This window comes from Telmatherina bonti (genome assembly GCF_933228915.1).
Source record: "Telmatherina bonti genome assembly, chromosome: 3".
NCBI classification, from domain to species: domain Eukaryota; kingdom Metazoa; phylum Chordata; class Actinopteri; order Atheriniformes; family Telmatherinidae; genus Telmatherina; species Telmatherina bonti.
The window spans coordinates 40,171,044-40,198,859 of record NC_136621.1 but is presented as its reverse complement, the minus strand read 5'-3'; the positions used below and the strand labels follow the sequence as shown (position 1 = coordinate 40,198,859).

At 45.5% G+C, this 27,816-nt stretch overlaps 1 protein-coding gene across 2 annotated transcripts; it reads left to right on the top strand.

Annotated features, from left to right (window-relative positions):
• Positions 1–27,808, top strand: tpcn3 (two pore segment channel 3). Of its 2 annotated transcripts, XM_079264538.1 has the most exons (19): positions 1–265; positions 1,105–1,187; positions 1,291–1,405; positions 3,677–3,805; positions 4,889–5,005; positions 6,009–6,127; positions 11,567–11,668; positions 14,263–14,389; positions 14,481–14,688; positions 17,627–17,771; positions 17,853–18,038; positions 20,492–20,556; positions 20,737–20,824; positions 21,771–21,840; positions 23,719–23,929; positions 25,089–25,179; positions 25,773–25,886; positions 27,149–27,264; positions 27,424–27,808. In XM_079264538.1, exons 1-19 carry the CDS (start codon positions 62–64, stop codon positions 27,555–27,557), a joined length of 2,424 nt encoding a protein of 807 aa, XP_079120664.1. In that variant the 5' UTR covers positions 1–61; the 3' UTR covers positions 27,558–27,808. The 2 variants fall into 2 exon arrangements, with proteins under 2 accessions (XP_079120664.1, XP_079120665.1); XM_079264539.1 differs by lacking the exons at positions 1,105–1,187; positions 1,291–1,405.
• Positions 27,809–27,816: the final 8 nt, after the last annotated feature.

Sequence of the window (27,816 nt, the reverse complement as noted above, 5' to 3'; positions counted from 1 at the left end):
GTTCAGCTGGGATGGATGTGGTCCGGACCTGGTCTGTCTGCAGGGAAAGGGGGACCATCTGATGCGGATCCTGGACGATGGACGTCGCGTGACAATTCCCAGGCTGCCGCTGAAAGTTTGCACACTTTACCAGAAGATCCACAAAGTTCAGGGGAAAGTTTGGGGAGCTGAGATGTCGGAGGAGGCAGAGAAGATCGAAAGCATTCCTGACGAGTCTGCAGGAAAAGGAATTCCAAACGGAGGGAATGCTGCCAAAAGCAAAGAGGTGAGCTAATCCTGCAAAAGCCTAGCTTTTCCAGGCTTTTCCAGGCTTTTCCAGGCTGTCTGCCTACAGACCTGTCTGCTCAGCTTTTCCTTCCTGACAGCAGTAAACTGCCGGACTCTTGTCCCTCCAGCCTCATAAAGCAGCGAAACGAGAAGCTGCAGAAACGTTTCCAGGTCAGTTTGTCAGGAAAAACTTCATCCATGAGGTGGAAATCTGAAAAACATGTTTCTGACACTGCAACCTGTTCTTTTCATGCTCTAAGCTTTAGTTTTGGTTTATTTGGAATTATTTGGCTCATGTCGAAACGTTCTTTTTTCTATTAAATATTTAATTTACGTTTTAGGATTAAACTTAAACATTAAATCTGTAAAATAATGCATCAGAGTGGGGACTCTTAGTTTTTATAGTTCATCTCTGGGACTCGGAGTGGTTTTTAGCTGCTGCATTAGATTTATAAGTATTAACCTCTTCATTGATGGATTAGTGAGGAAACATCTGCTGAACAGTCTCCAGCATGAAACCATTCTTACTCTGAAGGAAGGTGGGCTCAGAAACTTTTCCCAGAATGATCAAATCGCAGGACAGAAGTGGATCTGGAGGAGGTGAAGAGGAAGGCAGCTGAACGACAGATATCAGACACACTTTCCAGCAAACTGGATCCCCTTCAGAGTCCTTCCTCCAGTTCTTCCTCCCAGCCTGATGCTGGAAGCAGACCGTGTGAAGCAGGTTTATGGAGGAACTGCTGCAGATGCATGTCTGCTGGAAGGAAATGATAAGAAAAGAAACAAAATTTGTTTTTAATGGAAGCTTGCAGATGAATAAGAAGCTGTATGTTTCAGGATTTTGATCTTGCTGCCATCTACGTGTCCGACGCCCAGTACAACAGAAACATCTACTTCGACACGTCCCCCCAGTCCGTCAGGTGAGAAACAGCTGGAAACAGGCTTTAACAGCCAGTTAGGGATCACTAACTAATCATGTGGTCGGTTAACTAGTTAACTAGATGTGCTTGTGTCTGCGTTCAGGTTGTATCTGCTCTACAACCACTGGGCCCTGAAGGTTCTGCTCTACTTCTTCATCCTGGTCAATCTGTCGTTGGCCATGTTCGAGGAACCGCCTGTCTTTCCTCTGCCAACATGGGTACGACGCTTCTAATGCCCGTTCAGCAGAAAATTCCAGAAATGTTCGCAGTTTCGTTTGCTTTGCTTTCACTCAGGCGGATCAAACCACCTGAACAACGACGTGTAGTTCCAACGACTGTTCGCTAGGGGGCGATACTCTGAAACAGATGCAGAGTGAAAAGAAAGAAGAAAATCCGGCTCATTGAGGGTCAAACAGGTCATTTGGTTTAAGTAAACAAAAAATTAAAAACATTATATTTAAAATTCATACATTTTCCTAACAGCTTAATCCAATTCAGGGTCGCGGGGAAGCTGGAGCCTATCCCAGCTGTCACATTTATAATTAATTAATTAAATTAAAATGAATTATATTCAAATTGAAAGTTTTCCTTTGTTGGGATGCTGCGACCAAGCGGCAACCTGCGGTGGTTAAAAGTGAAGCCTATACAAAGTGCATAAAACTGCAGTTCCCCCTTCATCCACTAGGGGCTCCAAAGCACAGCAAATCCCCATAGACTCCCATGTTAAAAAGACCAACTTCACAGCAGAAAGAAACATGTTTACAGCAGAAAGAAACATGTTTACAGCAGAAAGAAACATGTTTACAGCAGGAATAAACATGTTTACAGCAGGAATAAACATGTTTACATCAGAAAGAAACATGTTTACATCAGAAAGAAACATGTTTACATCAGAAAGAAACATGTTTACATCAGGAATAAAAATGTTTACAGCAGGAATAAAAATGTTTACAGCAGGAATAAACATGTTTACAGCAGGAATAAACACGTTTACAGCAGGAATAAACATGTTTACATCAGAAAGAAACATGTTTACAGCAGAAAGAAACATGTTTACAGCAGGAAGAAACATGTTTACAGCAGGAATAAAAATGTTTACAGCAGGAATAAACATGTTTACATCAGAAAGAAACATGTTTACAGCAGGAATAAAAATGTTTACAGCAGGAATAAAAATGTTTACATCAGGAATAAACATGTTTACATCAGAAAGAAACATGTTTACAGCAGAAAGAAACATGTTTACATCAGAAAGAAACATGTTTACATCAGGAATAAAAATGTTTACAGCAGGAATAAAAATGTTTACAGCAGAAAGAAACATGTTTACAGCAGGAATAAACATGTTTACAGCAGAAAGAAACACGTTTACAGCAGGAATAAACACGTTTACAGCAGAAAGAAACACGTTTACAGCAGGAATAAACACGTTTACAGCAGGAATAAACACGTTTACAGCAGGAATAAACACGTTTACAGCAGAAATAAACACGTTTACAGCAGGAATAAAAATGTTTACATCAGAAAGAAACATGTTTACAGCAGAAAGAAACATGTTTACAGCAGGAAAAAACATGTTTACATCAGAAAGAAACATGTTTACAGCAGGAATAAAAATGTTTACAGCAGAAAGAAACATGTTTACAGCAGGAATAAACACGTTTACAGCCTGGTACAAAAACCATTTTAGGTTTAATAGGTCAGGTTTACCTTCACGACAACTGTGGGGGGAGTGAATTTTTTTGTAACTCCCCCATTTAAAAATAATTTAATCTCGAAGTTCGGCATATTTAGGGGCGTGTCCTTTAGATTGACAGGTACCCGATCTCCCGCTTCAAGTCAGAGGAACGTAGAACAACTGCGGTTTTTAGCCGGTTAACAACGTGACTTAGCTTTAGCCCCCTTACCTCCGTTAGCTGGTTAGCTCGGTTAGCTCTTAGCTACAGAAAGCTCGAAGTTTCCTCGATGTCAATCATCCACCATGACGCTCACAGCCCCCCTCTCAGCTCCACCTCTTTGTCCATATTTGTATTTTCTGGGAGAGACGACATGCATGCCCCTGCCAAGATGGTGATGGTAGGAACCGCCCACCGCGCTTCAGTTCAGCTCTTCAGAAACCTACGGGTGACGTCACAGAGACTCTGCCCATCTTTTATTTACAGTGACGCCTCCAGGAATGTTGATGATAAACATCACTTTGCCATTAAAACAAGTCAGAAACACAAAGTTGGTTCATGGTTTTACTGAAGAAAGACTGAAACTATTTCCACACCGAATGCATTTGGAAAGCATAAATTTACAGTAGCTGGATGTTACTCAGAGGAAGTGTACGTAAAAATAACTGTTAACCTGGTGATGGTTTAAACCAGTATCACCATCATAGACAGTCCGTTTTACTTTGTTGTAATGATGTATTTTTTATTGATTGAAATGAATTTTATTTTATTGTCTGGTCGCAGTAACGGTGCTTTTGTCTTCGTTGTCTTCAGGCCACCATGCTGGTGGAGCTGCTCTGTCTGCTCGTCTTCGCCTTTCGGCTCTTTCATTACGCCTCCGTCATTCCTCGAGACAAGTTCTGGAAGGACCCCAAAAATATCTGCATCATAGTCATCCTGACGGTAAGAGTGAGGGGCGGGTCTACAGCGTCAGGCTCCTCCCTCCCAGCAGCAGACATTCATCCTGATTAAACTGGGATTAAAGAGTTTCTGTGAAGCTGTCTCTGATATGATCACATGTTAGAGTTTTCACTGAGATTGCCAGGTTTTCTCTTTACAGCCACGTTAAATGGCTCACACGCTCAGAGTTTGGCGTGATGCGGTGTCCTGCTGCAAGCTGGCGAGTCGTGCACTTTGGGCTCTGAGGACTTCCTGGTTTCTGGTGCGAAAGCTGAAATCGTAGCTGAGCAGAGTTCCTGTCGGCGAGCTGCAGAGTCAGAATGTGCTGAGAAACTTCCAGCTTGTTGCTGTGAAGCAACCTTTAGCAGGAGAAATCGCCGAGTCAGCGCCTTGAAAGCAGAGCAGCTTCCTGCTTTCACGCTGCTGGTTCTCTTTATTCACACTTTTCCTTTTGTTCCCGCTATCCTTCCTCACATTTACATTTATTCTCCCTTTTACAACTTGGTCTGAGCGCACCCTTGCTTTTCAAATGTTCCTCCACTAGTTCACCATTAACTAGTCCTGTTAACTTCCATCAGCTGTTTGCTTGTTAACGACTTGAGTCACAGCCGGCGTCATGTTGAAGGAAGAAGAGCCGATCTGATAAAACGAACAAAAATCCCTTTTTCTGCTGCTGTTGGATTGACTGACATGTCACTGGATGTTCTAGTTGTGCTGAAATGGGGACATGGTGATCCGGATTCCCACCGTGTCCCCCTGACACGCCCATGACACGCCCTTCGACGCCCCCCCCCCCCCCCCCCCCCCCCCCCCCCCTTATGCCCTCCGCTGACGTCCCCCCCAACATCTCTGCTGATGCCCCCCATGACACGCCCTTCGACAGGGGGGACGTTTAACTCTGAGGATCTCCTCCCGGTACCTCTGGCCGGGACATGGAGGTCTGCGCAGCCTTCCAAGGATCTGCTGAACCGGTCCAGTAGCAGCAGCTCCTCCAGCCGGACCAGATCCTGCTGACGCCGCCTCCCGTCTCTGCTGGTGAATTTAAATATTGATCTGTGTGACTTTGTTCCTCTGTGTGTCGTCCAGCTGACGCTGATGGATATGATCGTCTACGGAGCGCTGAAAGCTGCAGACTGCTACAGTGTCCGCTGGTCCAGAGTCCTGCGGCCGCTGCTGCTGGTCAACGTCACGGAGGGACGGCAGGTAAGGACCCGTTGGACCACGTCAGTCCCTCATCGGGACAGCGTTGCGACCTGCTTTATGTCCTGAATGAAGAAAGTCGGTGATGGTGGACAAGAAATGAGAAACTTCAGCAGAAACTGAAGGTTTTCTGTCTTTATCAGTTCTGATCTGAAATATTCCAAAATATTTTTTAAAGCAAATGAAGCAGAAAGACGTGGAGGTTCTCATGAAAGAACTCAGTGTGGCGTAACGGAGGGATTCGTCCTCTGCCAGGTTTCATATTTCTGTATTTAATAGCCAGGATCTGATCTTCATTTTCCATCCACGTCTAAAGAAAGATGCAAATTCCTAAAATCTGAAATGAATAAAAGTGATAAATTCACTGACAGAAATGGTCCAGATTGTTGTGATGCAGGACTAAAAGCGAAACAGAGATTATCTGACACATTTTATTTGACTGTTTACATTTCATTTTACATATTATTTGTAAAATTATTTTAACAGGTTTTTATTTTAACTTTCAGGAAATTATTTTATTACTGAAAATATTTTATTCACACTGTATTTTCTCAAATATTTTTGTTTTGTTTCTCATTATTTCAGTAAATTGTTATTTTGCTTGTGAAAATGATTTTATGTATCGATGATGGAGGGATGCTAGTGGAGGAACGAACCGCTGCTCAGACCACCATGTGAGACAGTTTTAACCTCAGAAGTTTTACTTAGGATGAAATTTGTATTTAGAGTTTTTATTCATTTATTTATTCTATTTATAATTAAGTGATCGTCTTTTTCCTTCAGTTGGAAACCTTCATGGAGTATTTGGATGAAACTTCCTGCTTCTAAATATTGAAATGTTTCAGTTTATGGTCTGATGGCGCCTGAATGCATCGTTAGTTTGTGTCTGTGTGGAAGTGGACAGATCATGTGTGTCCCCTGAGAGGACGCAGTATAAACTCAGCCTGTGTGTGTGTGTGTGTGTGTGTGTGTGTGTGTGTGTGTGTGTGTGTTTGTTTGTGTTCAGCTCCGCAGAGCGTTCAGAAGCATCCGGAATGCGTTGCCTCAGATCTTCTACGTCTTCCTGCTCTTCATGTTCAGCGTCCTCATGTTCTCCCTCATGGCCCTCAAGCTGCTGGGCAAACGGTGAGCCGCCTCTCTGACTGCTGTCCTCTCAGTCTGAAGTTGTTTGTCTGTCTGGAGGAACTGGACGCCTGCTCGCCACGTATCCTGCCTCTTTCAGCAAAGGAAGCTTGCTGGAATGCCGGCTCTGGTTTTTACTGCTGCGAGTGTAAATGCTCAGATGGCTCAAAGCTTCACACGCTCATGTTGGTGTGACAGCATGAAACTGGAAACGGCGAGGCTGGCGCCTAAATCTGACAGAGTCACAGCAGTACCTGCTTCATAACCTGCTTTCATTAGTTTTAGTGTGACGTTTGAGCTCCGCTGATGTTGACTTTTAACTGAAAAATCCGTGCAGAGTCTGACTAATTCCTGGGATTAAGTTATTTCCACTTATTTAAGCATCACAGTCGGGGTTTAGGACTCATTTGGCACCCAAATGTGATTGATCAATAAAACTATCGGTAGTTTATCAGCAGTACTGGCCTGAAATGCAGCCTGCACAACATGAAAGCCGCGTAAAATGTCAGTAAAACAGGATGTAGGGATTTACGAGTCTCATGAACTTATCTTTTTCCATTAGAACATAAATAAATGTGACGTTTCATCATTTCATGGAAAATATTCTACACTTGAGAAGCTCCATCGATGCTGAAACATCTGCTCCTGGTGGAACAGGAGAACTGGTCCAGCAGGACCACGCCGGACCACATCCTGATGGTGGAACAGGAGAACTGGTCCAGCAGGACCACGCCGGACCACATCCTGATGGTGGAACAGGAGAACTGGTCCAGCAGGACCACGCCGGACCACATCCTGATGGTGGAACAGGAGAACTGGTCCAGCAGGACCACGCCGGACCACATCCTGATGGTGGAACAGGAGAACTGGTCCAGCAGGACCACGCCGGACCACATCCTGATGGTGGAACAGGAGAACTGGTCCAGCAGGACCACGCCGGACCACATCCTGATGGTGGAACAGGAGAACTGGTCCAGCAGGACCATGCTGAACCACATCCTGATGGTGGAACAGGAGAACTGGTCCAGCAGGACCACGCCGGACCACATCCTGATGGTGGAACAGGAGAACTGGTCCAGCAGGACCACGCCGGACCACATCCTGATGGTGGAACAGGAGAACTGGTCCAGCTGGACCACATCCTGATGGTGGAACAGGAGAACTGGTCCAGCAGGACCATGCCGGACCACATCCTGATGGTGGAACAGGAGAACTGGTCCAGCAGGACCACGCCGGACCACATCCTGATGGTGGAACAGGAGAACTGGTCCAGCAGGACCACGCCGGACCACATCCTGATGGTGGAACAGGAGAACTGGTCCAGCAGGACCACGCCGGACCACATCCTGATGGTGGAACAGGAGAACTGGTCCAGCAGGACCACGCCGGACCACATCCTGATGGTGGAACAGGAGAACTGGTCCAGCAGGACCATGCCGAACCACATCCTGATGGTGCAACAGGAGAACTGGTCCAGCAGGACCACGCCGGACCACATCCTGATGGTGGAACAGGAGAACTGGTCCAGGAGGACCACGCCGGACCACATCCTGATGGTGGAACAGGAGAACTGGTCCAGCAGGACCATGCTGAACCACATCCTGATGGTGGAACAGGAGAACTGGTCCAGCAGGACCACGCCGGACCACATCCTGATGGTGGAACAGGAGAACTGGTCCAGCAGGACCACGCCGGACCACATCCTGATGGTGGAACAGGAGAACTGGTCCAGCAGGACCACGCCGGACCACATCCTGATGGTGGAACAGGAGAACTGGTCCAGCAGGACCACGCCGGACCACATCCTGATGGTGGAACAGGAGAACTGGTCCAGCAGGACCACGCCGGACCACATCCTGATGGTGCAACAGGAGAACTGGTCCAGCAGGACCACGCCGGACCACATCCTGATGGTGGAACAGGAGAACTGGTCCAGCAGGACCACGCCGGACCACATCCTGATGGTGGAACAGGAGAACTGGTCCAGCAGGACCACGCCGGACCACATCCTGATGGTGGAACAGGAGAACTGGTCCAGCAGGACCACGCCGGACCACATCCTGATGGTGGAACAGGAGAACTGGTCCAGCAGGACCACGCCGGACCACATCCTGATGGTGGAACAGGAGAACTGGTCCAGCAGGACCACGCCGGACCACATCCTGATGGTGGAACAGGAGAACTGGTCCAGCAGGACCACGCCGGACCACATCCTGATGGTGGAACAGGAGAACTGGTCCAGCAGGACCACGCTGAACCACATCCTGATGGTGCAACAGGAGAACTGGTCCAGGAGGACCACGCCGGACCACATCCTGATGGTGCAACAGGAGAACTGGTCCAGGAGGACCACGCCGGACCACATCCTGATGGTGCAACAGGAGAACTGGTCCAGGAGGACCACGCCGGACCACATCCTGATGGTGGAACAGGAGAACTGGTCCAGCAGGACCATGCTGAACCACATCCTGATGGTGCAACAGGAGAACTGGTCCAGCAGGACCACGCCGAACCACATCCTGATGGTGCAACAGGAGAACTGGTCCAGCAGGACCACGCCGAACCACATCCTGATGGTGGAACAGGAGAACTGGTCCAGCAGGACCACGCCGGACCACATCCTGATGGTGGAACAGGAGAACTGGTCCAGCAGGACCACGCCGGACCACATCCTGATGGTGGAACAGGAGAACTGGTCCAGCAGGACCACGCCGGACCACATCCTGATGGTGGAACAGGAGAACTGGTCCAGCAGGACCATGCTGAACCACATCCTGATGGTGCAACAGGAGAACTGGTCCAGCAGGACCATGCTGAACCACATCCTGATGGTGCAACAGGAGAACTGGTCCAGCAGGACCACGCCGGACCACATCCTGATGGTGCAACAGGAGAACTGGTCCAGCAGGACCACGCCGAACCACATCCTGATGGTGGAACAGGAGAACTGGTCCAGCAGGACCACGCCGGACCACATCCTGATGGTGGAACAGGAGAACTGGTCCAGCAGGACCACGCCGGACCACATCCTGATGGTGGAACAGGAGAACTGGTCCAGCAGGACCACGCCGGACCACATCCTGATGGTGGAACAGGAGAACTGGTCCGCAGGACCACGCCGGACCACATCCTGATGGTGCAACAGGAGAACTGGTCCAGCAGGACCATGCTGAACCACATCCTGATGGTGGAACAGGAGAACTGGTCCAGCAGGACCACGCCGGACCACATCCTGATGGTGGAACAGGAGAACTGGTCCGCAGGACCACGCCGGACCACATCCTGATGGTGCAACAGGAGAACTGGTCCAGCAGGACCATGCTGAACCACATCCTGATGGTGGAACAGGAGAACTGGTCCAGCAGGACCATGCCGGACCACATCCTGATGGTGGAACAGGAGAACTGGTCCAGCTGAACCACATCCTGATGGTGGAACAGGAGAACTGGTCCAGCAGGACCATGCCGGACCACATCCTGATGGTGGAACAGGAGAACTGGTCCAGCTGAACCACATCCTGATGGTGGAACAGGAGAACTGGTCCAGCAGGACCACGCCGGACCACATCCTGATGGTGGAACAGGAGAACTGGTCCAGCAGGACCACGCCGGACCACATCCTGATGGTGGAACAGGAGAACTGGTCCAGCAGGACCACGCCGGACCACATCCTGATGGTGGAACAGGAGAACTGGTCCAGCAGGACCACGCCGGACCACATCCTGATGGTGGAACAGGAGAACTGGTCCAGCAGGACCACGCCGGACCACATCCTGATGGTGCAACAGGAGAACTGGTCCAGCAGGACCATGCTGAACCACATCCTGATGGTGGAACAGGAGAACTGGTCCAGCAGGACCACGCCGGACCACATCCTGATGGTGGAACAGGAGAACTGGTCCAGCAGGACCACGCCGGACCACATCCTGATGGTGGAACAGGAGAACTGGTCCAGCAGGACCACGCCGGACCACATCCTGATGGTGGAACAGGAGAACTGGTCCAGCAGGACCACGCCGGACCACATCCTGATGGTGCAACAGGAGAACTGGTCCAGCAGGACCATGCTGAACCACATCCTGATGGTGGAACAGGAGAACTGGTCCAGCAGGACCACGCCGGACCACATCCTGATGGTGGAACAGGAGAACTGGTCCAGCAGGACCACGCCGGACCACATCCTGATGGTGGAACAGGAGAACTGGTCCAGCAGGACCACGCCGGACCACATCCTGATGGTGGAACAGGAGAACTGGTCCAGCAGGACCACGCCGGACCACATCCTGATGGTGCAACAGGAGAACTGGTCCAGCAGGACCATGCCGAACCACATCCTGATGGTGGAACAGGAGAACTGGTCCAGCAGGACCACGCCGGACCACATCCTGATGGTGGAACAGGAGAACTGGTCCAGCAGGACCACGCCGGACCACATCCTGATGGTGGAACAGGAGAACTGGTCCAGCAGGACCATGCCGGACCACATCCTGATGGTGGAACAGGAGAACTGGTCCAGCTGGACCACATCCTGATGGTGGAACAGGAGAACCGGTCTGCTGCAGTCCAGACCTTTCACCAGTACAAACATCTGAAGCATCATGGAAGCAGCTGGAATCCTGCATCAGGACCGGAACGGGACGACGTTCCACTCCTAAAACAGGGACGCACTGGCACCGTTCTGGGGTCCTGATCCGATTCCTGCTGATTCTGATACTTTCTGACATCAGATCTGTTTACATGAACGTTAAATAAAAATCCCATCATGATCAACAAGCTGCATCAAAATGAGCCAAGCCGGAGATGCCCAGGTCTTTCGTCACCTTCATGTGGGTCGCGATGCCGTGCAGGATCACACCATGGCTACAGCATCTTCCCAGAACAATCCTTGTTGAAGAGAGACTGTCCGGAGCAACTGCTGGATGTTTATTGCTCCGCTGGACTTCAACAAGCGCCCGCGGAGCTATTTCATCTTCTTTTACCTGAACATTTTATCCTGGAAAACTTTTCTTGTCAAGTTGCCGTCTTACTTTTTATGTTTCCAGCCTGAAATATATCACTTATTGGTGCACGTGTAGGTAATGCTGCATCTGAATAAACATAATCCGTATAATTTGTAAACACAGGACCATAAAGCTCCCTCTGTGGATCAGTGAGCTGGAATTCAGACTGATACCGGGTCTGATATCGACCAGCTCGACCCTAAAACTCCAACATTAGTCTGTTTTCATCTGCATTTTACACAGTGTCCCATCTTTTTAGTCTTTTTTTTTTTTTTTTTTTTTAAATAGTTTTTTATCCTGATAATCAAACCATGTAAACTTATTTTGTCAACAATTAGGGAGACTAGACATAGTCCAGATCAAACTTCATGACTTTCACACTACTTTCTGATTTAACTACAGTTACTTTTATTCTGTTGTGTTTTTGTGGCATTTCTATGCAGAAACCTGAAGACAATAGATGGACAACCATACTTCAACAACTACCTGGACATCGTCTTCGACCTTTATGTCCTGGTCACGACGGCCAACAGCCCTGATATCATGTAAGGAAACTGGGTATTTTTCTTACTGTGTTCAGAAACAACAAATCCTTAAGAAATCTACGTTTACATGGATTTTAAAGATGGCAAAAATTTATGAAAGTGTTTTTATATCAATATAGTTGTATCTTTAATGTTTTAACTCGCTGCTCAATGTTTTGCAACCAGTGTTACTTTGCGCCGGAAGGTTCGCGTTGGAAGGTTCACGCCTCGGCGTCATCCATTAATTCTGATAATGGACTCTTTGGAGGGCATTATCCCGCTTATACCATGGTCACTCACAAAGGAAATAATACAAGATCAATTACTATTGTTGTTTTTACAGTTAAAAAAGGTTTTTAACAAGAAGCAGCAGAGCGGAACTATTTAATGTCTCTTGTTGTAGCGTTGCCAAATTAACCGCCGTTGGCAGCACCTGCAGCTCGTTCAGCAGCAGATACTACTGCAACAAATCACCGATGATGGTGAAATATGATAGTGTTGTGGGATGTGTGTGACTGTGTGGTCCAGGAAGCTCAGTGTGTATGAACGTGAGTGTGTGCGCACGGCGTGCTGTCAAGTGATCGAACCTGAAAGATAAGAGTGTTGAACGGAGTTGCCGTCCCCTCCTTTTAACAGATTCTAATGAAAATATGATGATTTTTCTGAAAATGCATATTTATTCACAATATGAAGGCTATCAGGGAGGACATGCGATGGTTGGTTTCTAAATCTAAATGCGAACAGCACAGAATTTTTTTAAGATTGCTGTGAAATTGGCGTAACCACTGGAGCATTAATGCAGAGACAGTCCTCTGCACGGCTGCAGGGTGATGTCAGAGTCACTATGTCCCCCTTTGAGAAATCTGGAGCTTCATCACAAACTAACTGATTAAATATTATTTAATACGGTTGAAACAATATGGATATTGTATCTGCAGTGACTGATTTCAACTAACGATCTCAGTTGAACATCAGTATAATACAGTAGTTTCCCTTTTTTCAACTCTAGTTATTGTTCAACCGATGGTATAAATTAACCTGAAAAGATAAAATAATCTAAAAACTTGCAGATAAGAAACATTGATCAGTAATCATGGGCCGCTGTTTGACAAAGTTCTTCCAGATATTCTTTCTGCTTTTTGTTTTGCACGTTTGTCGCGAACATTTCTGTTGCCATCGTTACCAACTGGCGTTTGAGCCAGCGCAATGATTTAGAATCATTCGAGTATATGACGTAACTTTTTTTTTTAACTGTTGTCCATCATCACTTTTTAACGGACACCCTGCAGCCAATCAGAATCAAGTATTCACCCAGACCGTGGTATAAAAGTGTTTATCTGATATGTTTGTTTCACCTCAAGCGGTAAACAACTAACTTACTCTCTGCTTGTTACCTTCAGTTAATATTCTACAAGTAGCTAGCTAACAGCTGTGTACTAGCCGGCGTTAGCATCCTAGCTTGAATCAAACATAGGTGTTTGTTATCTTGGATGGATTCAGCCATGAACGACGTCTTCCACACTGTTAGATCCATATGTGGAGTCTGTCCGGCTGCACCTCACTGCTTTCTGCAGGAAGAGAAAGCTTGCCAGACCTTCTCCGTTAGTTACCGTTGCTAACGTGTAGTTAGTCAATGGCTGTTTGGGGGCGGGGCTTAGTAAAGGGTCAGCTGCTGTTATTCTTATGCAGACTGGACTGTTCATAAAATTTAAAGATATTTATGTCATTTCTATGTTTTTTCAGCACATTAGAAATTCTTTGGTTTTCAGGCGTTTAGTCGAAACCCAGAGAAAGTTTTTAAACTCATCGCAGGAGAAGCAAAGCAGGATCGATAGATGGAAAAGTACAAGAAATGTGATCTTATGTATAAGAGATCGAGTAAAATATTTAGTATTTAAACCACAGGAAAAAAAACTGTAGAGAAGAACACAGAAAAATGCATAAGCGTCGTGAAATCAGCAGCAAAGTTCTGACAGGGACATATTTCTCCTATTTTCCGTTTCTTTTAGTCCTTTATAAATGTTCTAATGGTTCTGGAGAATTTTTTTTTTTCCGACCTGGTTTTAAACGATGAGCCTCGTGGACCCGAGGTCCTCTGGAAGTGGCTCTGTAGTTGTTCCTGACGTCAGGACTAGATGCTACGGCGAGGCCTCGTTCCTGTGGAACATGCCGCAGGAGAACCTCAGAGCTGCAGACTGTTGATGTTTTTAATGTTTTATGTTGAAGCTCTACGAAAACTGTCGAGCTGCTCAGTGCTGAAAAAACTTTAAATTGTGACATTGAGAAATATTAGATAAGAATTTCTTCTTATTGTTTATTTGTGTCAGCTTCCAGATAAACAGGAAGTCTATTAAGATGAAGATAATTTACTCTTTTATACAGAAGCAAACATCTGTTTTTCCCTGTAAACTTACCCAGATGCAGTTACTGAACCTAAAATCTTCACCGTTTTCAGTGAATATTTTTGTGTGAGTTTTAGGTTAAACATGGTTTTATCGTAATCTAGATAAAACCTCAAACCTCAGTCCTTCTTGGCCTTCCTCAGGCTGATGAGGAAGCTTCTGAGCTGCATGGAGAAGTTAATCGTTGTGTTTACACTCTGCTTCTGTTGGCAGGATGCCTGCGTACAACGCCAGCTTCTTTTTCATCCTCTTCTTCATCATTTACATTGTCGTCAACACGTACATCTTCATGTCCGTCTTCCTGGCTGTCGTTTACAACAACTATAAGAAATACCTGAAGGTACGGCTGTCGGGCTGACTGCTCATCCCCCGTTTCACAGACAGCGATGAAGAACCGCTCAACAAACATCCTGTCTCTGCCTCCAATGTAGGAGGAGGTACGGCAGCTGGTGAGGGCCAAACGGCACAAGATGGTGCGAGCGTTCGCCGTTTTGCAGGAGCTCGGGGAAGAGGGCGGCCAGCCTGTGGTGACCCAGGCCAACTGGAACCAACTGGTTCAACTGGTCCAGCCTAATATGACCAACGCTCACAGGCAGCTGCTGTGGAGCGTCTCGGACGACAAGAATCAAGGATTTATCGGTGGGTCAATAGATCACAAATAAAAGATGGGCAGAGCCTCTGTGACGTCACCCGTAGGTTTCTGAAGAGCTGAATTGAAACTCGGTGGGCGGTTCCTACCATCACCATCTTGGCAGGGGCATGTGTGTCGTCTTGCCCGGAAAATACAAATATGGGCAAAGAGGTGGAGCTGAAAGGGGGGCTGTGAGCGTCATGGTGGATGATTGACATCGAGCGAACTCCGAGCTTTCTGTAGCTAAGAGCTAACTGAGCTAACCCGGAGATAACAGGAGCTAACCAGCTAACGGAGGTAAGCGGGCTAAAGCTAAGTCACGTTGTTAAGAAACTAAATACCGCGGTTGTTCTACGTTCATCTTACCTGAAGCGAGAGATTGGGTACCTGTCAATCTAAAGGACACGCCTCTCAATATGCTGAACTTCGAGATTAAATTATTTTTAAACGGGCGAGTTACAAAAAAATTCACTCCCCCCACAGTTGTCATGAAGGTAAACCTCACCTAATAAACCGAAAACATCTAGCAAACTCCAAACCTGCCTGTAGCTAAAAGCTAACAGAGCTAACTTAAAGCTAACAGGAGCTAACCAGCTAAATACAGGCTAAAACTAAGTCACGCTGTTAACTGACTAAAAACCGCGGTTGTTCTACGTTCCTCCTTCAGTTACCTGTCCATCAAATGGACACTCTCCTAAATATGCCAAATTTTAAGATGAAATTATGTCGTCCCCCTGCATTTGTCATGAAGGTAAACCTGACTTATTAAACCTAAAATAATTTTTGTACCAGGCTGTGAACACGTTTATTTCTGCTGTGAACTTGGTCTTTTTAACATTGGAGTCAATGGGGGTTTACTGTTTTGGAGCCCCTAGTGGATGAATGGGGAACTGCAGATTTTGTCATTTCCACATAGACTTCTTAACTTTTAAATGCTGGAGGTTGGCGCTTGGTCAGCGCTCGCCAACAGTTTTGCCGTTTCGGACTCATGATGAAAACTAAAACCGACCTGAGCGTTTCCTGTGTGGACAGCAGCAGGCTGGTCCAGAGACGGTGGGAATACACACTTATTTATCAAAGTGATGACGTTACCAGACTTATTGGCAGAATGGATCAGCTGTGTGTCTTTATGCTTTCATTTCTTCACCAGCGTCACGTCAAGATTTTGGGCATTCTGCAGCAGATCAGTCAGATATCTTTACATATCGGGGAAAGTCCTGGTTGTAGCAGGTTGACAACGTGACTTAGCTCCCGTTAGCTCCAGGCTACCTCTTAGCTATCATCCACCTCCATGCAGGATTCTCGGAGTGACGACGCCATGATGGCGGTGATGTGAACCGCCCACCTCAGGTGATGTCACGGAGGCTCCGCCCATCTTTTCTACACAGCCAGTGCTAGTTTTCAGGTTTTTACCTGGATATGAAGCCATCAGCTGCATCTGTGCTGTTTGTTTACTGGTTGTATGAAAACGTCTTGGCTCTGTTTTTATCCTCTGAGGAGGTTTCGTTCAGAAACTCGCTGACCGTCTTCACACTCATCACTCGCATGGAGGAAGTCAAACTGCTTCATCATCCACTTATACACCAGACTTGTGCAACATTCAGAAACATCTGAACGGCACACGGCAGCTTTAACATGCATGTGTGGAAGTCGGAGCAACACATTTACTGCTGCAGTCATCGCGGCCCGTCTGAGAACACAGAAGTAGATTATCTGCATTTTTAGCTTTTGAATATTTAAACACAGGAAATTAGCAAAACAATTAACATGGAAATTATCTGCTTTCACATGAGTCGTCTCTCTTTATTTATTCACTTTAAATTTAAAAAAAAAAAAAAAAAAAAAAAGTAAAGTATTTACTGCCTTCCAACCAGATCCCGACTTATTTCCAGTTATGCTGCCCCCAGTGGTCGCACGTGGAAACACAGCAAAGTGATTCAAGCTGAGGATTTCTACTTTGGTTTTTGTATTTTACATATTTTTATTACCTCTGCTGAGGTTGTATTTGTCTGTTTGTTCGCAACTTTAAGATTTACTTTATTTTTCCCCATACAGGAATTGAATTATAGCAGCAAATACATTAAAAATATAAATACAGTATTACTATAAGTCTCATAAACACACACGCATAGCAGCAAGTATATTTACAGAGCATAGAAATAAGATTAAAATGAAAAAATATAACAGTTAATATAACTGAATATGTTTGCGGCGTCTGAGATGAAGCATTAATGCAGTGATGTGAGCGCAGCTCTGACAGAAAGGATGAGTTATAAAGTCTGATGGTAGGAAGGACTTCCTGTAACGGGGCTGCAGGACTCTGTTGCTGCTCCTCAGTTTGTCCACAGTGTTGTGGAGGGGTGGGAGGATCTTCATGACGCGGGTCTTTGTGGGACTTATCCGGATCTGGATACCACCATCTGGAACAGGAAACCCTTTTCATCACTGCAAGAGAACAAACATCCAACAAACACCACAATGTATCCAGACGCTGTGGATTGTATGTCTCCTGTCTCAGCAGGTCTCCCTGGCCGGGAGTAGCAGTTCCTGTTGTCTGTTGTCTTTCTGTCCTCTTCCCCCCACACAGCAGAGGCAGATGGCTGCCTGTCCTGAGCCGGGTTCTGCCGGAGGTTTCCTTCCTGTTAAAAGGGAGTTTTTTCCTTCCCACTGTCGCCAGTGTGCTTGCTCAGGATGGGAGATTGAGTTGGACTCAACTCAATCTGTTGGTTTCCTTATATAGGCTGTTATGAATTGGCCTTCATTATGTTTTCCCCTCTGTCTGTAAAGCGTCTTGAGATGGCATTGCCGTGATTTGACGCTATATAAATAAAGTTGAATTCTGGAATCTGATGGTGGATCCATATCAGATGGATGTCGGACCAGAAACATCTGCTGCAGGTCTGACCTCACTGCCGTTTTATGGTTTTATTTTCTCTGACTGATCAGGCAAAGTGGCTTTCGTCCAGCTGGCCGACCTCCTGAACATCGAGGTGATAACCCTCAAATCAAGACCGCATCCTCTCCAAAGTCTGCTGCCGGAGCTGTACCAGTCGGCTCCCAGTCGCTTCCTCTGCAGGGTGGTCCAGCACCGGTGAGACGCATCATATTCAGAGATTAGTGTCCTGCAGGATGGTTAGTTACAAGCAGCAGCATCTTTTTCTCCTCCTTGCAGGGGCTTTGTGATGGCGTATGACCTGATCATCCTGGTGAACACCGTGTTCATCGGCCTGGATGAGGAGAACCCGCTGATCTCGAACTCGGAATGGGTTTTTCTGGCTCTCTACCTGCTTGAGATCCTGTTGAAGCTTTATGTGTTTGAGCCCCGGGCTTTCTTCTCCAGACACAGCTTCTGGAACTGGTGAGGATGGGTCCATCTGACTTTCCTTCCTTTCAGTTGTTCCTTCTCTTAAATCATGTCAGGAATGTCACTGGATTGTTGAGCAGGTGGAGCGTGCTGGAAAGTCGGGTCACGTTTGGTAAGAAGTAAATAAATCCAGCTTTGGCCTCGCTGGAGGATGTTGTCATGATGAGGAACTAATGAATGGACATTAAAGTGAGATTTGACTCATTTAAAAGTGCCAAATCATTCCACGCAGCTTCTCTACCGCGCAGATTATCAGTACAAGGTACGTGACACGTTTCAGTTCCTGTCTTCAGCTGCTTCCCGCATCGTGGCGATCGGCGCCTTGCTGCTTGAAGCAAGTTGTCCGTCTGCCTGCTTGTCGTTGAGGTGAAACCGTTTTAGTTAAAAAGTTTTTTCCTTCTTTTTTTTTTTTTTTACCTTTTTTAAAAGATGAAGTTGGAGAAGGAAAAAACAAAAGAAGCCAAAACATTAGTTTTTATTTATCATTTATAATTTCACGCTTTAAGGAGCAAACGTGTTTATTTAATAACCTTTCCGAAAGGTTTTAATTTGTTTTAAATCCTCCTCTCACTGTTCATTTCTCCACATGGAGATTAGTTCCTAAGAAGAGGATTTACCCTGGTTTTATTTATTAATTTATCATTAATTTATCCAGACGGAGCTCCTGCAGTCTCATCATCTCACTGCTGAGACACAAAAACACTGAAAAGGGAAAAATACTGTTAATCCCAGATAATGTAGCTTTGTATTTTCTTCTTGTAGAAAAGAATCTTGTCAGTCAGATTTAGGTTCAATAAAGTCAATCATTATATTTATGTTCCACCACATTTAGACGACATCATAACGTCATTAAAAGTTTTATGGTTTAATGTCTGCAGTGAAAAAGAGAAAAATCCTTCAAATGATTCCTGCAGCAAACATGGATAACCCGATGTGAGAGAAACTGGTGTGTTCAAGTGCAAAAATAATTTTATAACGTGTGTTAATGTCCTCGTATAACGTAGTAATTCCAACCAGAAGTTACATAAACTCACTTTTATTACTTCGTATGGCAGGGCCCTATTCTTATCTCCTCAGCACAACTCGCTCCATTTCGACCCCCTTAGCCCACGTGAAAAGTTGCGAAACTTGGCACACACCTCAATAGCGATATTCTCGATGGTGCATAGAATGGGGTCAAAAAGTTTAGTTTGACGTAGGACGATGATATTCAGAACACATGTCTACCACGTCAAGTGGAAAAGTCAATGAAAGACATGTTGTCATGGCAACAGGGTGTCCGCCATCTTGGCGTTTACGACCAATTTTTTTAACGTTTTTGTCAATTTGGGCGCATGATATCTGAACAAACTAGTCTGAGACGATTCATGCGATTGGCTCCACATTCGCCAGGAAGCTTCATGACAAGATGGAGACAAAAAGTTATTCAAATCTTTCTGATAGGAGAAAGCGTGTTACCGTGGCAACCCATGGAAAAAAGCCTTCTCGCCATAAAACACGGTTTACTCGTATCATCGCAGAAATACATGCGATCTGCAGCAAAATTATTATCATTAATATTTGGTAGGACCTTAACACATTGTAATATGTATTGTGGGGGGGGGCGGCACATTTTGGGGGGTGGGGTCCCGAGGGTACTTTGACCTAGGGCTATGAAATTCACCACACATGTAACATCCCATGAGAAACAATAAAGTGTATTAAGCACCTGTTACCATAGCAACGGGGTGTCCGCCATCTTGGCGTTTATGCACAGTTTCTTTCTTTAAAGCGCATTGTATATCCCTATAGAAATACAATGGATCTGCACCAAAAATAAAGGCATATAAAAGTGTTTGGTCCTTCACATAGTCCACAATGTGGGGAGGGGGGGTTCTTCGGCATGAGGCGACCCGATGGATGCCGCTTGCGGCTTTAATAGTTTTATTTATTATTGCTGAAACGTTGGTCGGAAAGTCGTGAATTCCGTCCTCGTGCGCAGCATTTTAAGCAGCTTTAGCTTCATTGTTTGCATCATTACTTCATTTAACTTTTTTTTTTTTTTTTTTTTTTTTTTTTTTGCAGCAGATGTTTTTGGGTTTTCTTAGTTTTTGTGGGAAGTTTTGCTGAAAAATTGCAGTATTGCTTTATTTATTGCTTAATGGATGAATTGTCTGAACTGGAAACAGGACCAAGTTGTAACCTGAACTTAACGTGACCTAAATGTGATGTTATTCTGGTCACAAGCTATCAATAAAGAAGGAATAAATAGCTTTGCAGCTGAACTGCAGGACATTTTTCTGGTGAAACTTCTAGCCAGTTCCAGTTCTGTTAATCCATCCAGAGTTTGTCTGTGGTTAAACATGGAGTGATGCTGCGTCACTCCGACAGGAAGAAAAACGATGTCTGTCTCTATGTATGAAGTGATTTTATGGTTTTTGCCTGCTGATGTGTGCTGACTCTTCCAGGTTTGACACCATCATCGTCATCTCGGCTCTTATTGCCACGATCGTAAATTCCTCCCTGAAATCGTGTAAGTCCTGCTTCTTTCTGTTTTCTGCTTTTCAATTAAAGACTTTTTAACTTGAATCTCAGAAACCAAAAGCCAGAACAACAAAGATTCAGTTGATTAGAAGCTGCTGTTTGCAAAGTGGAAACAGATCCTGTTGGTGAACTTTCTGTCCCACTACTCGATCTTTTCTGCCCCACGTAGCAGGAGGATACACCACCCGGCAGGTCCTGGACATCGTCTTCATCCTGCGAGTCCTCCGGCTGATCCGTGTCGTGGACAACATCAAAAGGTTCGACTGAATTTACATGGTCACATGGTCAGATTATGTCTTACAGGTGCTTATAGCTGTGTTTCCATCACCCCAAGAACTAATAAACCCTGAAAATCGCTTTAAAAATCTGCTAAAGGAAAATTTTTACACTCTTACGAGGGGCTTTTTTCAGACGTGTCCATTTAAAAGTTTAATAGGAACTTTTACACGTAACCAGAGGCGACGTAGAGGGTCATGTGACCAGTTTATCTCAGGTAAAGATGGTGCGGTGTGTATCAGCAGAGGAGGAGACTGAAATCTTTCCCGAACCAGGAAAATACAACCTCCGTCCATGTTGGCAAACAGCAGCGACACGCAGAGTTTTACCAGGAAATAAGAAGAGAAACGAGGAAGACGGGCTGGAAAAGCCGAGGAGAATCCTCCACAGCAGAACCAAACGACACGTCTGCTCCACAACGTCTCGCATCTGCAGCTCCGCAGGGAGGACTGTCGAGCCACGTACGCGTCAGAATCCTCATAAAGGTGTCTCACCGCGGTGAGCAGACAACGACATACCCAGAATCAGACGTGCCCAACGACGCCAAATTCAGGTTTTTAAAGCAACAACGTGGTAAAAATAAAGCTGCTAATTTCACACATTTACCTGCTTTAATGGTTTCATTTTGACAGCCTGGTAAAAATCTCACGTTGATTTGGAACAATGCAGGATGGATACCCCCCCACCACCACCCGTGTGACGCCTGCAGATCACTGTTGCACTTTTCTTACTTTCATTTAGTGAAAAGCTGTGATGGAAACGCAGCTGGTGTGAAGGATGGTTGCACATCTGTCCAGGTGTTTTTACCTGCAGGTGTGTCAGATGAGGAGCCTCTGCTCGTCTTCTTACGCCCACCCTGCTGTCGGGGTCTCCTTTACACACGGTGCCGCTTCCTGTCTGAATGTCTCTTTAATCTTGTTCTGTTAGGTTTCGCACCATCATCAACACCCTGATCAGAATCGGACCAGCGATCCTCACCTTCGGCCAGCTGCTCGTCGTAAGTAGCCTTTCTAGGAGCTCTGAGAGCGATGTGCTCCAGATGATTCTGCTTGACTTTAGTTCCTGAAATGTTTGTAGTTTCAGTTTTTCTGTGGAAGTTTGGTTTGTATGTTTACATCTCAGATGACCTCAGACAGGTCTGGTAACTTGGAGATGGGACGCTGTTCAGCAGGCTGACGACTGCAGGGAAAACTGGTGGCATGAGATCCTGGTCCTGATGGAGTGGTACCCATTGCCATCCTGGCTGCATGTCTCCAGGTCCTTGAGGTGTCTAGTTCCTGGAGAAGTGGAGGGTTGCAGCCGATCCGCTCTGCAGAATGGATCTGTTGCAGATGATGGTGGAGAGAAAGAGGCTGGATCTTTCTGGAAGTCCACCATCATCTCCACCAGAGCTGAGCTCCAGGTCTCCATGCTGCCAGGTCACCAGACGGCTCGTCTCAGTCCTGCGGGCCGTCCCGTCCCCATCAGAGATGAACCCAATAAGGGTGGTGTCCTCGGCAGACTCCAGGAGTTTGACAGACTGGTGTCCAGATGTGCAGCTGTTCGTATACTGGGAGAATAACAGGATGGTATTCTGGATGGTCCTGACGGACGGAGTTCTGAATGGTCCCGACGGACGGTGGTCCTGTTGGTCCCGACGGCCCTGATGGATGGAGTTCTGGATGGTCCCAACGGACAAAGGTCCCGTTGGTCCCGACGGACGGAGGTCCCATTGGTCCTGACGGTCCCAACGGACAGAGGTCCTGACGGACAGAGGTCCCGACGGACGGAGGTCCCGATGGTCCTGACGGTCCCAACGGACAGAGGTCCTGACGGACAGAGGTCCCGACGGACGGAGGTCCCGTTGGTCCCGACGGACGGAGGTCCCACCGGACGGAGGTCCCATTGGTCCTGACGGTCCCAACGGACAGAGGTCCCGACGGACGGAGGTCCCGATGGTCCTGACGGTCCCAACGGACAGAGGTCCCGATGGTCCTGACGGTCCCAACGGACAGAGGTCCTGACGGACAGAGGTCCCGACGGACGGAGGTCCCGTTGGTCCCGACGGACGGAGGTCCCACCGGACGGAGGTCCCATTGGTCCTGATGATCCCAACGGACGGCGGTTCCGTTGGTCCTGAAGGACGGAGGTCCCGTTGGTTCCCATGGTCCTGACGGACGGAGTTCTGGATAGTCATTACGAACAAAGGTCTCGTTGGTCCTTACAGGCGGAGAACCCGGACGGTCCTTACGGACGGACTTCCCATGGTCCTGATGGATGATGGTCCGGTTTGTCCTGACGAACAGAAGTCCTGTTGGTCCTGACAAACGGAGGTCTCATGGTTCCTGAAGGACGGAGATGCCGTTGGTCCTGACAGACAGAGGTTCTGGTTGGTTCTGATGGACAGGGTCCCGGATGGTCCTGACGGACGGAGGTTCTGGTTGGTTCTGATGGACAGGGTCCCGGATGGTCCTGACGGACGGAGGTTCTGGTTGGTTCTGATGGACAGGGTCCCGGATGGTCCTGACAGACAGAGGTTCTGGTTGGTTCTGATGGACAGGGTCCCGGATGGTCCTGACGGACAGAGGTTCTGGTTGGTTCTGATGGACAGGGTCCCGGATGGTCCTGACAGACAGAGGTTCTGGTTGGTTCTGATGGACAGGGTCCCGGATGGTCCTGACGGACGGAGGTTCTGGTTGGTTCTGATGGACAGGGTCCCGGATGGTCCTGACGGACGGAGGTTCCCATGGTCCTGATGGAGGTCTGGTTGGTTGGTGGATGAGGGTTGGGACCAAACCCCAAGAGTGGAAACATCTAAAACATGCAGAGCAGTTACAATTAGAGAACCAGAACGGAGAAACATCTCATCCTGCACTCTCCTCTTCCTCCGCCTCAGGTTGTGTACTACATCTTTGCCATGGTCGGGATGGAGCTCTTTAAGGACAAAGTGAAGTTTGACAAGAACCCCAGCAGCCCGGTGAACTGTGGAGACCCCCGGCTGAACGGTACCCCCTTTGCACAGCTCAACTACTGCAAGAACAACTTCAACAACGTGGTGTCCTCCTTCGTCGTGCTGGTGGAGCTGACTGTGGTGAACCAGTGGCATGATATCCTTTACATTTGTGGTTCTCAAACTGGGGGTTGGGACCCCCAATGTGGGTCACAAGCTAATTTCAGGCGGTCGACAGATAATTATAAAAGATGACTTTGATTCATCAAATAAATTTGGGTGTTTTAACAGGGCTTTTAAAATTAAACCATTAATGGAGATAAATCTGTCAAATTAGGAGCTTAATTTTTTTTTTACACTTAAACAACAAACTTAGTAAACATGTTATAAATATGAATTGACAATCTCCATCTGAGAAACTGATTTTAGGCATATAGGTATTTTGTCACAGCGGTGAACCGAAGCTACCGAACATAACTTAATCCTCGTAATTGATAAATTGGTCCATTTTCAAAGAACTTAGCGATCCCTCGCTTGACGTTTAAAACTGAGCAATACCACTGGAAACCACGGGGGCAGTGTTGAGCAGTATAATTTATAACACTGAGCAAAAACCAGAGAAGAAGAAGAAGAAGAGGAGGAACAGGAAGAAGACCACCACCGGCCATTAAAAATACCCAAAGAATTTGCAGAAGAATTTGGGGAGAAAGGCAAAAAAACATTGTGGTTTTCTTCTTCTTCTGGTGTTTTTGGACATTTGTAAACTACTTCTTAGCGGTTACCGTTAACAAACGCTGGCAAAACGTTGAAACAAACTCTAAACTGCCCCCCAGTGGATGGCAATATGATACAATACAACTTTATTTATAACGCACTTCAAAACAACAATGTTGACCAAAGTGTCACATTGTGGGAGGTTACATAAAAAATAATAAATAACATACAATTAAAATATGACACGTGGAAGTATGAGGCTGGCGACTTATGACAACATTTAAATGGACGTCCACATTTACATATGTAAGTAAGCAGAAATGGGCCTTTAAACATCTGATATATCCCACCGTTCATCACTGTCATCGGGTGGGGAAGTCGTAAACATTGATGTATGTTATCTTGATGGTCGTGGATGAAAAAGCTTGAGAACTGGTGATGATACAACTGGGATTTTATTGGTAGTCTGCACTCTTTCATTTTTTTTTTCCCCCATCAAATCATTTTCACGTCCCTGATCAGAACTTCTATTAAATGATGGTTTTAATCCCATTATTATCATTTTTGTTGGTCTTTCTGTCACCTCCTTAACTCCAGTCCACTCCTCAGCAGTGGTTTTGTCACCGTCACCCACGTTTCAGCCAGGATCTTCTTCGTTCTCTTCCACATTGCTGTCGTCATCATCATCATCAAGTAAGCTTAATTATATCACCACACTCCATCTTCAGTTAACATCATTGTCAATCAGGGGAAAAAAATACTTTTTTTTTTCTCCTTTCTGAGATAAAAATGAATCACAGTGACCTTTTTTTTGTCATTTTGTCAGCACAGTAATTAGGAAGCGTTGGCAAACTTTCAGCGAAATTTATGGTCTCTTTGTCTGACATCTGTTTTGAAATCACTGTATTGGCTTTATGTGCATTTCCAGATTTATTTTAAGGTTCTTTTTAGTAGTTTTAAAACCTCTGACTGTCTTTGGGCCTTTTTATGTATCTGACATGCTTTCAGGTCCCTGAGGTCTTCTGGCTGTGACCTTTTATTTGTCCCCAAACTGAGTTAATAAAGCAGTTCTGCTACTTTTTGCACAGAAAATACTTTATAAATAAGACGACATTTGTGAATACTGTGGTTTACATTTAAATCTGAAGCCATTTTATTTTTGTTCACAGACCAGCGCCTATCCTTTTGGTATATTTTTATTACAGTTTTTATTTCCTTTCTGGAAGTAATGAATGCCTCCTTTGTGACTCCGCCCTCATATCGTGTCACTTCCTGCTGTCTTTTAGCATCTTTGTGGCGTTTGTCCTCGAGGCGTTCTTTGTGGAGTATTCTGTGGATAAAAGTGACCTGCAGACCTCTCTAGAGAAGAAGATCGAGGAACTGGAGCTCGCTGTGGAACAGTATGTTACCATGACAACATGCTAACCATTTCACACTGCTACATGCTAATCAATTCACTTTGCTTCATGTGAACTATCTCACGCTGCTACCAAGAGATAACATCTGGCAGTTACATGAAGCCTCCACGGAGTACCAAAACCTGCAGTTCCCCCTTCATCCACTAGGGGCTCCAAAACAGAGCGAATCCCCATAGACTCCCATGTTAAAAAGACCAACTTCACAGCAGAAATAAACATGTTTACTAGGTCAGGTTTACCTTCATGACAAGTGGATTTTTTATAACTCATTTAGATGTTATTTAAGCTTGAAATTATATATAATTAGGTGCATGTCCTTTCGATTGACAGGTATCCGATATCAGTTTTGTCCGCCTCCTGTGTCAGTTAATGTGTAATTTAGTCTGTTAAGTATCCCTAACTTGATGCACAAAAACTGATCAATACCACCAGAAACCACGGGGGATTCCGGTGGTCGTCTTGTGTTTTTTTTTGGACGGTTGTAAACGGGTTTATCATGGTGCATTACTGCTACCAATCACTGTCAGAACATGGAAATAAACTCTAAACTCAGCACTGCCCCTAGTGGATGAACTGACTCTGCAACCATGGCAACGTAAAAAGATGCAGGGACGTATGACAGCAACACCTGACAACGTTTGAAATGGATGTCCACATTTACGTACATAAGGGAGCGGGAATGGACCCATAACACCTCCCCAAACTGCTCTCTAAGACGTGGCAGCCTTGTGCTCTGTCGTAAATGTAAATTTTCCAATGAATGAAGTAAAGATTTTTATTAACATTATATTACATTATATTATTATATTATAGGTCATAATAATGTTAGAACTGACTTATTTTCCCCATTTTGTTTGTGTTTTGTTTGTTTCTGTAGTCATGTTGCATCATCGTGTGGTTTTTTTTTTTTGTCATTTTGTCCTGATTTCTCCTCATATTTGCTATGAAGTTGTTTCTGTAGGTGTCCTGTCCAACTTTGTGGTTTTTGTTATTATTTTGCTTCATTTTGTTTTCTTTTTTTTTTTTTTAAGGTTCCTTTTTGCATCTTTTTTATTTGCAATTTCTTTTGGCTTTTTCTGTTTTTCTCCAAACATTTAATTTTTTTTTTTTCCAATTTGCGTTTGAAATTAGTTTTTATTTTTGTCATGAATGGTCCACAGACTCTGATGAATCCAAGATGGACAGATTTCTATTTTCCCTTCAGCCAAATGTTATTGATGATCATCCATTTCCTTGTTAACCAGGGAGAAGATGGAGGACAACCTGGTGAACGCCATGGAAACCATTGACAACGACTTGGGAAACAACCAGACAGCAAAACCAAATTTACCAACTCTGATGTTTAAAATTGCTTCAAAAAGTCAGTAAATGTGTTAAATTAGTGAGCAGATTATTTTAATTTTTAATTTTAATTTTAAGTCTTTTTATGTTTCAACATAATTTACTGAGTAACACACAAGTTTCTGTAGAATTTGCACTGTATTGATCGATTTAATGAATGTTTGTGTTTTTCTGTCAGGATACCGGACAGTGGACGCCTTGTTGCAGCGAATGTTTGAGGCGGATCTCAACCCTGAAGACTTTGCTGAGAACGACGACGCTGAAGCTCAGAGCTCTGGAAACTTTGCAAACCCAACATTCAGCTCTGCATGAACATTCATGTGTAAATTTATATATACATTATAAAGGGAAATAGATTCTATCATTTATATAAAGTTTTACACACATTGTGCCTCAGTTATAGTAATCAGATGTTTATCCAGTGCGTCAAGTCAACTGTTTGATGGGGAAATGATCCAAGAGTTATATGCAGTATTATGTTTTTATATTTGTTGTGCAGCTCTCTGTAGACACAAAAATGAAATCAATATTTTCACATAAAGAATATTTTCACTGATGTTTAATGTGTGTA

Excerpts from the sequence above, each read along its gene's own strand:
- tpcn3 (XM_079264538.1), top strand. The coding sequence starts at position 62 with ATGCGGATCCTGGACGATGGACGTCGCGTGACAATTCCCAGGCTGCCG. Across the intron at positions 11,669-14,262 it reads GCCAACAGCCCTGATATCAT|GATGCCTGCGTACAACGCCA; the intron begins GTAAGGAAACTG and ends TTCTGTTGGCAG. Across the intron at positions 14,390-14,480 it reads ACTATAAGAAATACCTGAAG|GAGGAGGTACGGCAGCTGGT; the intron begins GTACGGCTGTCG and ends CCTCCAATGTAG.